A 15,556-nucleotide genomic window follows, 5' to 3' on the forward strand; every position below is an offset into this window, starting at 1 on the left:
TTCAATGACAATATGAAGCTATTGACTTTTTTTGTGGGTACCGTGCAATCGCGCAGAACTGAGGTGGTGACCAGGATGCGGAGGGTCCTAGACCATCTCTGATAGGATCGATTTGAGCTCACGCAAACTAATGAGCCTGATCCGCACCCACACGGTGTCACAAATGAAGAGAGAGGGCTGAGAATAATAATAATACATTTAATTTATAAGCGCCTTTCAAAACTCTCAAGGTCACTACAGTCACAGGATAAATTTTTCTGTGGGTGAGCAGCGGCAGCCACATGTGCCAGCTTTCACTCAACCCGGAAGAAACTCAAATAGATAGAAAGCTAGCTAATAGATAGCCAGCCAGATAGCTAGCTTGGTAGATAGCTAATAGCTAGCTAGCTAATCGATAGCCAGATAGCCAGCTAGCTAGATACATAGCTAATAGACAGAAAATAGATAGCAAATAGATACCTATATAGGTAGCCAGCTAGATAGCCAGCTAGACAGCTAGAAATTTAGCATACACATGATGTAATGAGAAACATTCAAGTACAGGTAACATCCGACTTACGACCGGCTCGACATACAACCACCCGTACTTACGACCACGACCTCTAGACCCTATTTTTTAAATTAAAATTCTACGCCTGGCACCGCAAACGGCGTGTCAGACAGTAGCAAATAGGTAGCTAGCAGGATGGCCAGCTAGATAGCTAGCTTAATAAATCAATAAATGTTCATGTCATGTTAAGACGAGGAGAAGGAGGGAGAGAGAGAGAGAGAGAGAAATACCTGAAAGGACAAGAGTCGAGAGGTTCCGTCTTGCGATCTCAAAGCGAAGAAGGGACAGGTCGTCGTTTAGCAAAGGTCTCCATTCCACGATGTAGTCCATCAGAGTTGGCGACGGCACGTCTTCCCACCTCACTAACATGGCGGACCCGTTGCCGGCGGCGTTGGCGCTAACTTTGGTGATGGTCTGACCACCTGCGGGGTACCGAGAAAGGACGCTCCCATCAATCAGGAGTTTTCATCATCGTCATCGTCATCATCATCATCATCATCATCATCATCATCATCATCATCATCATCATCATCATCATACATTTCATTTATCAGCGCCTTTCAAAACTCTCAGTCATTTTTGGGCCATACGAGGGGGACACGGTTGCAGTCGTACCAATGGGCCGGTAAATGGAGAGCGGCGTGAGCTTGGACCTTCCGGCAGCGTTCACTGCCGCCAGGTAGACTTTCCTGGCCTTCTTCGGTACACGGAAGGCGCAGTGGCTGCCGGCCGTGGCGCACAGCGTCGCCGCCCTCTTACGGAAGGGCGTCCTCGGCGCAGAAACCACGTAGGACAGGTTGCGGCCGTTGGCGCGGAATCGTGCCGACGGCTGGAAAAGTCAACAACACGGCGGCGCTAGGACCAATCGCTACGTAGCGGAAACAGCGAGCGATTCGGCGCAGACCTTCCAAAATAAAAGCATTTGGAGTCGATTGCGCGAGCGATGGCCGCTAAGCTTCATCCACGTATGGAGGGTTCCGGAGGGAGCTGCAAATTTGCGACAAGAAGGAAAACCACCGCCGTCAAGGCCACCGTAGTTGAGAACCGGGACGGGGACCGTTCGTTAGCCCGAGCCAGCCGCTAACAAATCACGATACGCGGACGGACGCTCGCTCCCGAGTTGGCCTACCGGTCTCCGGGGTGACTGCGGACCGGCCGGCGCTCCATTCGCTCCAGGGGCTTTGCTGGTATCGGACTCGGATCTGGGCCACGTACGGCGACCCGTGCAGCAGACCGCACTGGAACACGTACCTCCGGGGCACGGCCCGGTCCAGGATCTGAAAGGGAGGCGGACCCGAGCTCGCTCACCGCGGAACAAATCCACGGCAAACGGTCCGGCGGACTTACCGCTCGCTCGGCCCACCGGCTGCTGGCCTCGGTCTTGAGACGCACTTGAAGACTGACAAAGTCCTTCATCCAGTCCTGGAAGTGGGAAAACTGCCATTTCAGCCGCAGGCAGCCGGGACGCCACGCTTGCACCTTCGCAATCTTTGGCGGGTCAAACTTAGCTGGAGCAAGAGAGGCCAAACGGGAACTTCAGTACCATCACAATCACAATCACAATCACAATCACAATCACAATCACAATCTAAATCATCTTTATTGCTATATATTTGCTATCTATAAGCTATCTGGCTATCTAGCTCGCGATCTAGTTGGCTACCTCGCTAGCTAGCTGGTTAGCTACATATTTGCTATCTATAAGCTATCTACAAACTAGATAGCTAGCTATGAGTTATCTATTAGCTATCAAGCTAGCTTTCGATCCAAACTTAGCGCGCAGACTCACCCCGCCCCCTTCCGCCTGGGCCAATTACCTGAGCCGACAGGTTCCAAAGTTAGCCGCGGCGAGCTAGCCTCTCCTAGCGCATTCGCCGCCTTGACGTAGATTTCCATTTCCGAGAAGAAAACAAAGCCGGCGCGAGGGATGCTGTAGCCGCGGAGCCCCGGCGCAAGCTCGTAGGCGTGGCTCCACTTCAAATCCCTGAAATCCACGACAGTCTCCGTGACGCTTCCCCCCCCGTCGGGTCAAAGGTCAAGTGCGGTCGGCGTCGGAGCATTCACCCGATGTACGTGTGCAGGGTGTACTTGGTGGGCAGGTGGGGGTCAGGCAGGCTGGCATCCCACCGGCACGTCAGGCTTTCCTGGGCGGACAAGTTGGCCTGGCAGCTCAGGTTTTGGGGCGCCGGAGGAGGATCTCAATTGGAGACAAAGAGGTGCGACGAATATTAGCCACAACGGCACCGCGCATGCTGTGTTACTCTCTTATGTATATTTATCTGGCTATCTAGCTGGCTACCTAGCTAGCATTTATTTGCTATCTATTAGCTAGCTAGGTGGCTATCTAGCTAGCGATCTAGCTGGATACCTAGCTAGCTACCTGGATATCTAGCTAGCTATAGATTTGCTATTTATAAGCTATCTATAAGCTAGCTATCTATGAGTTATCTATTAGCTAGCTAGCTAACTTTCTATCTATTTGAGTTATTCCGGGTTGAGTGATCGCTGGCGCGTGTGGCTGCCGCTGCTCACGAAACGAAATGGATGATGATTATTATTATTTGCTTACGTCCAGCTCGTATTTCCAGGCCGGCGATGATGTGGCTTTGCAGGCAGCAGGTGAGGGTGGCCCGGGTGTGGTTGAAGGCCGGGATCAGGTGGTGGAAGGCTCTGGTGCTCCCGGCAACCACGGGAATCACGTCGGGAAGGAGGCGCTCGCCCAGGCGCAGTTGGACTTGGCGTCCGGTCAGCGCCGGGCAGGCGTCGTCGATCACGCAGGTGACCGTGACGGGCGAGCCCAAGACCACCACGGAACTGGACGCCAGGACCCTGGCGCAGGCTCCACTCTCACCGGAGAGTCGCAAATGCGTTTTCAAAGAGCTTTCTGGAACGGATTGTGGTCAAAAACCCAGATTCCAAGCCGGGAATCAAGTCAGCTTTTTCGTTGGACAGTCATACCTCAGCTTACCAACTTAATTTGTGTGAAAAATGTGTCTTCCAAACATTTATTTCCCATAAGAAATCATTAAAATGAGAATAATCCGTTCCCAAGTAACCATAAACCTCATTTTCTACTAAATAAGCCTTAACACTACACAAAATACAGTCATACCTCAGTTGACAAACTTAATTGGTTCCCAGAAAGTGTGTGTAAGGCGAGAAGTGTGTCTTCCAAACATTAATTTCCCACAGGAAACCATTAAAATGAGACTAATCCGTTCCCAGGTCCCCATAAAACATACTTTTCTGCTAAATAAGCCTTACAACTACACAAAATAGACCTTATTTGATGTATAATAAATGTGCTATTGCAATGGTCCAATTAGCACACTGGTACTGGGACGCTAAGTCACATAAACGCACAACTCGTTGGTGTTTTTTGATGATCTCCTTTTTCTGCTCGACCACAATTTTTTTGGTGTCCTCTTCGGCTTAACACTAGCCTGTGGTGGGGTCTTTTTCGCTCCCATAATAGCAAAATTACTCCACTCGATAACAAACCACGTCTGCACTCAGAGAAAGGGTATGTGGAAAAGTAGTCCGGCAGCCACCGTGGCGCTGTTCGACCATGCGGTTTGGTGTTCATCCGCCGAAAACTAGTCCGCCAGCAATTGTGGCGCTCCGCGTGTTTCCAGAAAACTACTTAGTATGCCTACTTAGTATATTCTCGCAAATTTAACGTTTGAAAGACAAAAAGTTGGTTAGCTAAAGCGTTCGTTAGCCGAGGTATGACTGTATGAATATCTAAGCAGCCTCCACTTTAACCTAGCGTAAAAAATAGCAACTTGAATCTGTAAATACCAAAAACTTTTTTTCTAAGGATCCTCAAAGCGAATTATATGAAATGAATTTTCAATGCAACGTACTACACTTGGGCCTTGCGGCGTTTCGCCTCTTTGTCAAGATAACTCCGCCCCCCCCTCGGATTCCATTGGAATAATAAAAGGCGACGCCTTCATCTTTGAGAAGAAATAGGACACTCTTCCCAGGGGTCCATCTTGTTTTCGTCCAAAATGATTTTGTCTTTCCCGCGAGGCCCAAAACTTGCTGAAATAGCTGTGAAACATATTAGCTAGTGATAGCTAACATGTCTCCTGACCCGGCGGCACTTACCGTCTTCTGCCGGGTCAGGAAACATATTAGCTATCTAGCTAGCAAGCTATCTATTAGTTATCTAGCTAGCTAGAGAGCTAGCTATTAGCAATGCAGCCAGCAAGCTATTTGAGTCAGGAAAAATATTAGCTATCCAGTTAACTAGCTATTTATTAGCTAGCTGTCTATCATTCTATTAGCTAGCTAGCTAGCTTTCTATCTTTTTGAATTATTCCGGGTTGAGTGAACGCTGGCACGTGTGGCTGCCGCTGCTCACCCACAAAAAAACTGTAAAGTGCCCTTGAGAGTTTTGAAAGTGGCTTAGAAATGAAATGGATTATCATTATTACCGTCTTCCGCTGAGGCGACAACCGCTATCATGACAAGCACTGACATCCACGCCGCTGCCATGGCGGCGCCACCTGCTGGACAGCCCAAACACAAACACGAGATCAGTCAATCACGGGATCCAAAGATCGGACCATGGGAAAATAACAAAAACAACAACAAATAATAAGAATCCATTTCATTTCTAAGTGCCTTTCAAAACTCACAAGGTCACTTTACTTCAGTCATAGGATAAGCTTTTCTGTGGGTGAGCAGCGGCAGCCAAACGCGCCACCGTTCACTCAACCTGGAAGAAAATAGATAGATAGCTAACTGGCTAGTAGATAGCTAATAGATAGTCAACAGATAGCTAGCTAGACAGCTAGCCACCTAGATAGTCATATAGCTAATAGCCAGCTAGCTAGCCCGATAGTCAGTTAGCTAATACACTGAGCAGCAAGCTAGCTAACAGATAGGCAGCTAGCTGGATAGTTAGCTAATACATAGCCAGCCAGCTAGATAGATAGCCAATAGATAGCCAGCCAATGAGCTAGCTAGCTTCCAGATAGCTTAGAGATATCTAACAGATAGCTATCTAGCTGGATAGATAGCTAATAGTAAGGCAGCTAGCCTGCTAGAAGATTATTTTATTTGTTTTTATTTATTGTTGTATTTATTACATTAATCAAATGAAAACATACATACATGAAATACGTAAATAAATTAATAACCACATAAAATACATAAAAAATAAGTAAATGAAGAAAATAAAAATAAATACATGAATACCTGAATAAATTAAAATACATATAGAAATATCCAAATAAATCATGTAAATTTACATTAAAAAATTAATAAACAAACAAATAAAAACACATAGATTAAATACATAAACAAATACATATATAAATAAATGAATAAACAAACTAACAAAAAAACAACCATATAAAAATACGTTACAAATATAAATAAATGTATAACTACAGTAAAGTCTCGTTATATCGATTTCAGATATATCGATAGTCCCGGTTATATCGATACTATTTCTATGAACGCACGGAGAAAATTACATGCAAACAGGGTCGGATATATCGATAGTCCCGGTTATATCGATATTTTTTCGGACTCCCTTGAATATCGATATAACGAGACTTTACTGTATATGGTTGAGTGAACGCTGGCGCGTGTGGCTGCCGCTGCTCACCCGCAGAAAAAAATATCCTGTCAAGTGTTCTTGAGAGTTTTGAAAGGCGCTTACAAAGGAAATATATTATTATTATTATTATTATTATTAATATTCTCCTCCTCTTCTTTTCCTTTCGGCTTACGTCGGATTCCCTTCCTGACACAACCATCTGTATTTATCCGGGCTTGGGACCGGCACAAGAAGACTTATGTCCCTTTGTGGCTACAGAACAAGCAACTCGCTCAGTAAAAGGCTCCCAAACACAAAACGGTCATTATTATTATTATTATTTATTATTATTATTATTATTATAATAAAGGCAAATGGAGGTGATTGTCTACCACGTTGCACCTTGTAACATGGCGTCATCAACAAGCCGCCACGTCTTGGATTGACAAATAAGGGGCGTCGCCTCTCCCAGCGATCAATAAATCGGGATGTATTGTAAGCCACTTACCATTCCATGGGTGCGAACGTGCGCCACAAGTCAGGAATCGGTCACTCTGCTCTGCGCTAAAATGAAAAAGAAACAAACCATTCGTCACAAAGTTGTGTTTCTTCCAAAGAAAAATACGATGATACCTCAGCTTACGAATACTTTAGTTGACCAACTTTTCGCTTTATGAATATAATCTTGGCATACCAACTAGTTTTCGGCGGACGAACCGAACCACACGGCACCACGGTGGCTGGCGGACTAGTTTTCACACCCACTTTCTTTGCGTGCAGACATGGTTTGTTATCAAGTGGAGTACTTTTGCTATTGTGGGAGCGAAAATGCCTCCACCACATGCTAGCGTTAAGCCGAAGAGGACACAAAAGAAAGAAGAAGACGATCGAGCAGAAGAAGGAGATGTGTGACTTATTTTTAAGCGTCGTACAGGGATTCATAGTGTCATTCGTCACGGTGAGGCAGCCAATGACGACAAAGCTGCCAAAGCTTACAAGGAATCATTGCTCAAGATGGTGGAAGAAGAAGGCTACCTTCCTCATCAAGTGTTTCATGCTGATGAAACCGACCACAGCATACCATCAAGCCATCAGCGACCATCACAAAGGTCAATAAAGCCACTTTATTATACAGTACAGTTTATTTCCTTAATTTCAATACCATAACACATTTATTATACATAAAATAAGGTATATTTGGTGTAGTTTTACGGGTTTCGTAGAAAATGTTTTAAGTGGACCTGGGAACGGATTATTCTCATCTTAATGGTTTCCTATGGGAAATGAATGTTTGCGATACACACTTTTCGCCTTCCACACACTTTCTGGGAACCAATCAAGTCCATAAACTGAGGTATGGCTGTATTTTGTGTAGTTTTACGGCTTATTTAGTAGAAAATTATTTTTTTATGGGGACCTGGGAACGGATAATTTTCATTTTAATGGTTTCCTATGGGAAACGAATTTTTGGGATACACACTTTTCGCCTGACACACTCTGTCTGGGAAGCAATGAAGTTCGTAAGCCAAGGTCTCACCGTACTGTCATTCAACTGCCGCCACGGCAAAGTCGTTCAAGTCGTTTGTTTGTTTGTGTTCCGATTGGTTTTTGTTGAAAAGATGACGAGAAATTTTCATTTCTTATCGGCGGCTGACAGAAAGACCCCCCCCCCCGCCCCCCCCCCCCCCCGTCAGCTCCGAATCTCTTTGGCGTTTTCCATTTGGCCCACGTCCGATTAGTCCCAGCAGGTGCTTTGCCGCCGCAGGCTCCAAAAAGTCGATTTGCGTTTGGCTCGCAAGCAAATTACGCTGATGAAGACGACCACTTAAGCGAGGGGAGGGGGGGGGGAGGTTGTGATTTACGCAGTTATTTTTTTTTCCTTCGGGGGAGGAAATTTCAATCTCTTTTTTTTTAGTTGAAAAGAAAAAAACAAAAAATGGCATTCTTGTGGAAAAATGCAAGTGCAATTGATTGGCGCCTGAAAAAAAAAAAAAAAAAAAAAGTCCACTTTCCCACTTTGGCCTTGTGAGAGTGACTTTTTTTTTTTCTTCTCGACCCCCTCCAGAAACATTCTTTTTTTGTCCAAACAATAAACTCAGTCTTGTTCGACTTTTTGGAATAAAATCGAAGAAAACAACTCTACGTTTTTGGGGGTATTTTTCAACGGTGAATGCCAGTTTTTTATTTTGAAAATACAAGTTGTTTTTTCCTTCAGATGTCATCTTACCCCCCCCCTCTCCAAATAAACCAGTTTTAGGAACAAACCAATTTGTCAAAAAAGACAACAAACGTATGTTTCACATGAAAAAAGCCGTTTCTCCCCCCAAAACCAACCAACAAACACACACACACACACATAGCAAGAGCACGGCAGGTTAAACCGTCGTAGCGGAAAATGTGTGGGTGTTTAAGTGAGGCGAAGGCTTGGGTGTGGCAAGGACGCCATTGGGGCCACCAGCATCTGTTTCCTCCGTCGCTGCCGCTGGTCGAGGACACAAACGGTGGCCTTTATGGCGCCACTTTGGTCCCTTTCGCAACGTCCCTGACAGGCCACGCAATGACACGCTCAGCAGCACTTCCCCATTTTGGCGGGCGAGCGGACGGACGGACGGACGGACGGACGGACGGGCGTCATCCTCGCCACAAGGCCGCTGCGGATTGACGACGATTCGCTCAGAAAATAACGTCCAGCTGGAATCTTTGGCTATTTGGATGCCAGCGAGCTTTTCGGATGGCGCATGACCTTGCCAATCGGCCAATCGCGAGCGACGCCATCCCGTAATTGTCCGAGTTGAGAAGCGACACCCTTGACGTCAGTCCGTCATTTCATCACAAAGAACGCCGGTGGCTCCGCATCCATTTTTGACAAAGCGGATGCAAAGTGGCAAATATGTCCACCGAATGGCAGCGCAAAAGCCAAATCTGTGGCGACAAGCAGAACGTTTCCCCAAAGTCGAATTCACATGGCAACAACAGGCATACAGTCATACCTCAGATTACCAACTTCATCGCTTCCCAGAAAGTGCGTGTAAGGACAAAAGGTTGTCTTCCAAACATTAACTTCCCATAGGAAACCATTAAAATGAGAATAATCCGTTCCCGGGTCCCCATCAAACATCATTTTCAACCAAATAAGCCTTAAAACTACACCACTAAATAGACCTAATTGTACATCTAATAAATGTGCTATTGGATTGTCATTAAAGAAATAAACTGTACTGTATCATAAAGTCGTTTTATTGACCTTTGTGATAGTCACACGCAAACACTGTCTTGATGAAACAGTCTTATGGGGACCAAAATCCAAGCAAAATGCTCTTTCATCATCATACTTTTATCATGCGGCCATTTTTCTTTTTCATCACAGATGGAAAATGTTGTGTCAATCAATACTGTGACAATACGCTGATGAAAACAATCCTAAAAGCTAAAATCAACAAATATCTTTTATATATGCTATCCATGTACAGTATTCAGGTGAATGTCCCCACAACATGTGCAAAAAAGGCGCACGCACGCACGCACACACACACACACACACACACACACACACACACACACACACACACACACACACACACACACACCCCATCTTGATGAAACGGCCTTACGGGGACCACGGTCAGTCCGAATGATCGGAGGACTGATACGGGGACCCTGACGGTGAAGTTGGGCTGCCACGAGAGCGTCGCCTCACCTCGGACGAAGAGATGACGGCTAGCCGAGGCTCCGAAGCGCTCCGTCGGCGTCGCGTGTGACGAGAAAGTTCCTTATTTTGAAAGTGGAGTGCAAGCTTCCAGGAAGAGGCGCTTCGCAAGGGAGGTCCTCCCGGCTGACGCCAAAACAAAAGCAGTTGCAAGGGGAAGTCGGCCGCCCCGTCTGCGACGCCGGCCACCAAACTTGATCTTTCCCCACAACAGACGTTGACTTCTTCTTTTCCTTTGGGCTTTTCCCTTCAGCGAATCAGTGTTCTCCATCGTGCGCGTCCTCTTCTCTCACACCAGCCACATTCATGTCCTCTTTGACAACATCCATTAAGCTCCTCTTTGGTCTTCCTCTTGGTAATAAAACAACTTTATTATACAGTACAGTTAATTTCTTTCATTACAATACAATAGCATGTTCATTATGCATAAAATAAGGTCTATTGTGTGTAGTTTTAAGGCTTATTTAGTTGAAAATGATGTTTTATGGGGACCTTGGAACGGAATTTTTCTCATTTGAATGGTTTCATATGGGAAAATAATGTTTGGTAGACAAGCTTTTTGTCTACCAAACACTTTCTGGGGACCAATTAAGTTCGTAAGCCGAGGTATCACCGTATTTTGTGTGGTTGTAAGGCTTATTTCGTCCAAAATTATGTTTTATGTGGACCCTGGAACAGATTATTTTCATTTTAATGGTTTCCTATGGGAAATGAATGTTCGGAAGACAAACTTTTTGCCTTACACACATTTTCTGGGAGTTCTATAAGCTGAGGTATCACCGTATGTATCTTTTCAGCCTACATTTTCCTGGGAGTGTGAAGTTTTGGGCTGTCATCACGCAGCAGCGTTCATGGCAGTCGGGCCGACCAATCGTTGGTCACGGAAGACGCGACCGCCGCGTACTCTGCACGGCAGCCAACCAGAAGCCTGCTTTGTGCTTCCGGACTTACTTGAGAGTTTTCAAAGGCGCTTAGAAAGAGGAGTTGACGTGGCTTGACGGGCCTCCGCCAACAGCTGGAGGCGAAGACACCAACGTGGGCGGAGCCACGGGAAGTAGTCGGCAACTTTCGGGGGGGTCGGGGCCTCCGAAGGGTCACCGAACGGCCACCGATTTCACGGTTTGCAAGGTGGTGATGAGGCAATTGCGCCGGCTGCATTTTGCCACTTTTGGGCAAAGTGGCTTTTTTGCGGGTGTCCGACTGAGGAAGAGGGCCACTTGTTTGTCCGTCAGCAAGCGTTCCCTTTGCGATGCCGCTGAGACCGAGCGTCCATTTGGTGGAGCGCCGCTTTGTCGTCAAAAGCAGAGCAAGACCCCCGCCTCCCTCCGCCAAAAAGCAAGACCCCCGCCTCCCTCCCGTCCGGCTGTTGGTGAAAAAGACGACAAAGCGAAACCGCAGTCTCATTTCCGTTGGCGCCATCAATGTGTTGCTTTTTAATTGCGCGCCAATTAGCGGGAAGGGAAGTCAGCAAGTATTGTGGGCGGCGCCCGTCAGGCCCCCTTCAGGACCCCTCCCGACATTTTTCACGCCGCCTATGTTTCCCCGCGCACGCTAATTAGCCACTTCCATTAGCCACATTGAAAATAACGTCATGATGAATCAACAATGATGTGGCGCAAAATCTTCTTCTTCTTCTTCTTCTTATTTTTTGCAATGCAGGCAAAAATCTACTGCGGTACAATTTGAAATGTTGCCCGCAAAATTGCGTGAAAATTCTTAGGCTCTTTTTTTTGCCCTCGCTTCTCCCGAGTCTCTTAGAAGTTGTTGTTTTTCTCTTTTCTACTGATGGATTTCCAGCTCTATTTAGAGAGGCGCTTATTTATTTATTACACAGTTTACAGTTGACATTTTTATTTTGTTATGCTTAGAATATCTTGTTTTCTATCCTTTCATCCCTTTTCAATTGCTGCCGTGGACTGCAAATGTCCCCATTGTGGGACGAATAAAGGTTTTCTGATTCTGATTCTGATTTTGGCTCGGCTCATGAAAAAGAGCCGATTCTTTCGGCTCCCAAATGGCTTCACAGTACAGGTAACATCTTACGACCGGCTCGACTTACGACCACCCGTACATATGACCGCGACCTCCAGACCTATTTAAAAAAAAATTTAATTCCACGCCTTGCACCGCAACGCGCTAGCAGACCAGCAACGTCAATGACAATTTTGGCTAGCTAGCCAGCCAGCCAGCATGTCACTCTCGCACAGCAATCGACCGTGTGATGGCACCAGAGGGAGGAGTTTGCGTGTCATTTAGCCTCCGAGTCTCTATTCAACAATTTGAATGGATTTCGACTTACAACCATTTTGACTTACGACCATTTGGTCGCAACTTGGTCGGAAGTCGGATGTTACCTCGATTGTTTTAATGTTGCTAGAATGAGTAAAGTGTCCTTGAGAGTTTTGAAAGGCGTTTACCAATGCAATGTATTTTTTATTATTATTATTATTATTATTATAATGTTCACCGATGCCCAAACTCAACAACCTTCACCGGCTTGAGGCTTTGACCCCCTGCCAATAAGCCGGCTCTCGTCTGCAGGTTCCTGGCAAATAATGGCGCGCATCTGCCCGTGCAGCGGGATTTAGGACTATTTTTGCCGGTTGACAAATAGCTGAACTGAAAAAGGCAGCCAATCAAAGCTTTTTTTTCCATCTTGATCTGATGCGCAGGCGGGAGCAAGGCCAGAAAAATGAAGGTCACGCACGCCTCCCGTGGTTCTCCTTTCGGCACGCGTGGAAGATGGCGGTTACCAATCTTCACTTTTGCACGGCGCCGTTCCATCAATTGAGTCGGAAGGGGGGGGGGGGGTGACCCGAGTCGGCATTTCTCAGCAGGTTGAGTCGAGTCGCGCCATTGGGAAAATGCTACAAATACACACACATCAAAAAGATTTGCCGTTGCTTTTGTAAACCATGTGTGTGGGGAATATTCTGCAAATAAACCCTTGGAAGGAAGTTCATGGACTCTACCGGGCTGAGACCTTTTCAAAGTTGGACGTAAAAGTTATATTCGGGCAGACGTTATTTCAAACACCGCAATTATCCTCCAAATGGATCTTCTGTCTGTTGGCTGAAATCAAGGTAAGATTTACGTCTTGAATTGAGCTTGTAAAAAGGTGGATGAACAGTGACATGCGCGAATGTATACCTGTCAACCTCCACGGCTCCATGACCTTACAAACTGCCGTATTTTCCCTGACCAAATACAAAATCATCGTACACCAGATTTCTTTTTTTTCTCGTCAACGTGTTTATTTATGTAGTTTAACATTGTACATGTGTTTCGTTATACCATTCTGTACATATTCTTAAAGGACAACCGACATCACTTTTTCCTTTCCTAACTGACATCAGAACAATGTTTTATAGCATCTAAAATACCCAAGACTTCCGGAAAAAACAAGACTTCCGGAATACTCAGCGCGAGTGTTAAAAGGTAAAACATAGATCGCTATATGCGGTGGAAAAAAGTTATTTGAAGACCTTTTACAAATGATGGACGCACCTTGTCCGGAGACGTCGGTTGTCCTTTAATGATCCTGTACTTTAGGATAGATTTGTCTGTTAGTACTTTTCAAGATGTACTCCTTCAGTCTCCTGTGGAGTAAAGCTTGGATTGGTCACAAAATGGCAGACAGCACATTGGACTGTGTCGTCCGGCCGGCTCGGTGCCAATTTCAAGAGAGACAAAAGGAAAGTCTTGTTTTTTTTTTTTTTTGCGCGTCTCCTCCCAGCGTGCCGCCTCGCGGCAGTCCGAAGCCTCCAATTTGCCTTTAGCCAAGAAGCCATTTTGGGCGGCGTAATTGGCGCGGCGCTCAGCGGTGAGGCCCGGCGGCCCGCAAATGCGCAATATTCATTGGCCGCGTGGGGAGCAACAAACCGCGGATCATCTTTCTTATTTGCTGACGCTTTATGCGGCGCTGTGTTTATTTGTTGACAAAGAAAGAAATGTATTATTATTATTATTATTATTATGAAAGCCACACGTTGGGCAAAATGGCGGCTGCCTGTGGCTGAAAAAAAAGAAAAGAACGCTGGACACCTTTGTTTGTCTTGGACTTTTTAACGAGCGGCTGGTTTGAAAACCGTGCCTTTTAAAAGGTGGCGGAGGGGGACTTGCTTGAAATACGGCGTCGACAAAGCCAATTTCAAGGTGCTCGCGGCATGAAAGAAAAAGACCAATATTGCCGCCCGACAAACTGCCTTTCAATTTGCCATTTGGACAAGATGGCCGCTTTTGTTGCTTTTGTTTCCGTTTGCGCTGTGGCGTCGTTTGCTTTCCCGCCGAGCCCAACGACAGCCAAAATCCAGCGCCTTCTTTGTTCAAAATGGCTTCTTTTCTTTTCTTTTCTTTTCTTTTCTTTCTTTTTCATTTCAACAAGATTGTGGACTGGCTCGGCCTCCTTTGCGCCAACTTTGCCAAGCAACAATTTTGTCAAGAAAAGCGCTCGCTTTGCATTCAATGCGAGTTCAAGCGGCAACAAATAAACAACCGGAACCAGAACCAGAACCAGAACCAGGTTGATGAGACGCAAATTCCGTTTGACCCCGTCAGAATGAAGATGCAGACCGGCATCAATAGTCATGAGGCGGCGGACTTAAAGGACAACCGACACCACTTTTTTTCTTTCCTGACTGACATCACAAAAACGTTTTAACGCATCGAAAATAGCCAAAAGACCCGAACACAGCAAGACAGCACTAAAAATGGAGCCCCGCCCATCGGCGTTGTCATCCAACGACAAGCTCGGTGGGCCTTCACGTCCATTTCCAGAGGAAACATCTGTCGAACGCTCGCTTTCGCTTCTCCCTCCAACACGTCCCAACGCAGAGAATTGCCCAAGGTGGCTTTTCTTCTTCTTCTTCTTCTTCTTCTTTTTATTTTTGGGGGTGGGTAGTGGTAGCAAACAACATATTGCGCCATACGTCCGTGTAAGCTCTCAGTAGAACACACAAGGAATTTGTTTCCGGTAGAACACGCTTTGGCCGTTTCGCTTCTCATCCAAGAGGCTTCGTCAGCAAAGTAAAATTTTGCTGGTAGCTCTGGCCCTATACAGTGATACCTCGGCTTACAAACTTAATTGGTTCCCAGACAGAGTGTGTAAGGTGAAAAGTGTGTATCCCAAATATTAAGTTTCCATAGGAAACCATTAAAATGAAAATAATCTGTTCCCAGGTGCGCATAAAACATTCTTTTTTACTTTCCCATTTTCTAAGCCTTAAAACTACACAAAATAGACCTTGTCAGTTTTGTTCCTTTTTTTTCTTCTTCCGCCATCTTGAGGAATGATTCCTTGTAAGCTTTGGCAGCTTTACGTCAGAAGTGGCTGCCTCACCATGACGAATGACACTATGAATCCCTGTACGACGCTTCAAGTTCTCAAAGTATCCGTGGCTAGCCTTGAAATCATCAATGGATGACAAACTTCCAGGTTGCCTCTTGACAATATCCGAGTAACGTTGCCGTGCTTTATTTGCGATAATTTTACCTAGTTCCTCATCAATTGTGTTCTGTTCAGCTGGGTTGATAGCTTTTTGAATCAAGTGTACAGATGGCTTGCGCGGGTTATTTGTAGAGCCTGATTGATGGAATATTTTAATCTTGCAGTCTGCACTCTGCCTTTGAATTATCAATAAAGTTGAAACGAGTCCAAATTTCACTATTTTCTATCCATTGTCTCACTCTTTCTCTGTCGTCTGCCTATCAATTTTTGTTTGCAGCTCTGTAGCTAGCCGGTTAGATA

The 15,556-nt window shown here is 45.8% G+C and overlaps 1 protein-coding gene across 7 annotated transcripts in view; it reads right to left on the reverse strand.

Moving 5' to 3' along the window:
* Positions 1 to 15,556, reverse strand: part of csf3r (colony stimulating factor 3 receptor) — a 54,557-nt gene that overhangs the window by 3,571 nt on the left and 35,430 nt on the right. For 2 of the 7 annotated variants that reach the window (XM_088999142.1, XM_088999143.1), the window contains 10 exons: positions 6,613 to 6,668; positions 4,993 to 5,067; positions 3,120 to 3,434; positions 2,615 to 2,747; positions 2,368 to 2,534; positions 1,898 to 2,058; positions 1,680 to 1,827; positions 1,455 to 1,537; positions 1,166 to 1,379; positions 781 to 972 (listed from right to left, as the gene is read on the reverse strand). In XM_088999142.1, coding sequence (XP_088855268.1) covers positions 781 to 972; positions 1,166 to 1,379; positions 1,455 to 1,537; positions 1,680 to 1,827; positions 1,898 to 2,058; positions 2,368 to 2,534; positions 2,615 to 2,747; positions 3,120 to 3,434; positions 4,993 to 5,067; positions 6,613 to 6,668 — 1,544 coding nt within the window. Of the gene's footprint in view, positions 1 to 780; positions 973 to 1,165; positions 1,380 to 1,454; positions 1,538 to 1,679; positions 1,828 to 1,897; positions 2,059 to 2,367; positions 2,535 to 2,614; positions 2,748 to 3,119; positions 3,435 to 4,992; positions 5,068 to 6,612; positions 6,669 to 9,801; positions 9,948 to 15,556 lie in introns of those variants that run through there. The other 5 variants (XM_088999144.1, XM_088999147.1, XM_088999149.1 and 2 more) reach the window with 4 other exon arrangements.

Source organism: Hippocampus bargibanti, linkage group LG06 (genome assembly GCF_051943395.1).
Source record: "Hippocampus bargibanti isolate YZ-2025 linkage group LG06, ASM5194339v1, whole genome shotgun sequence".
Classification (NCBI taxonomy): domain Eukaryota; kingdom Metazoa; phylum Chordata; class Actinopteri; order Syngnathiformes; family Syngnathidae; genus Hippocampus; species Hippocampus bargibanti.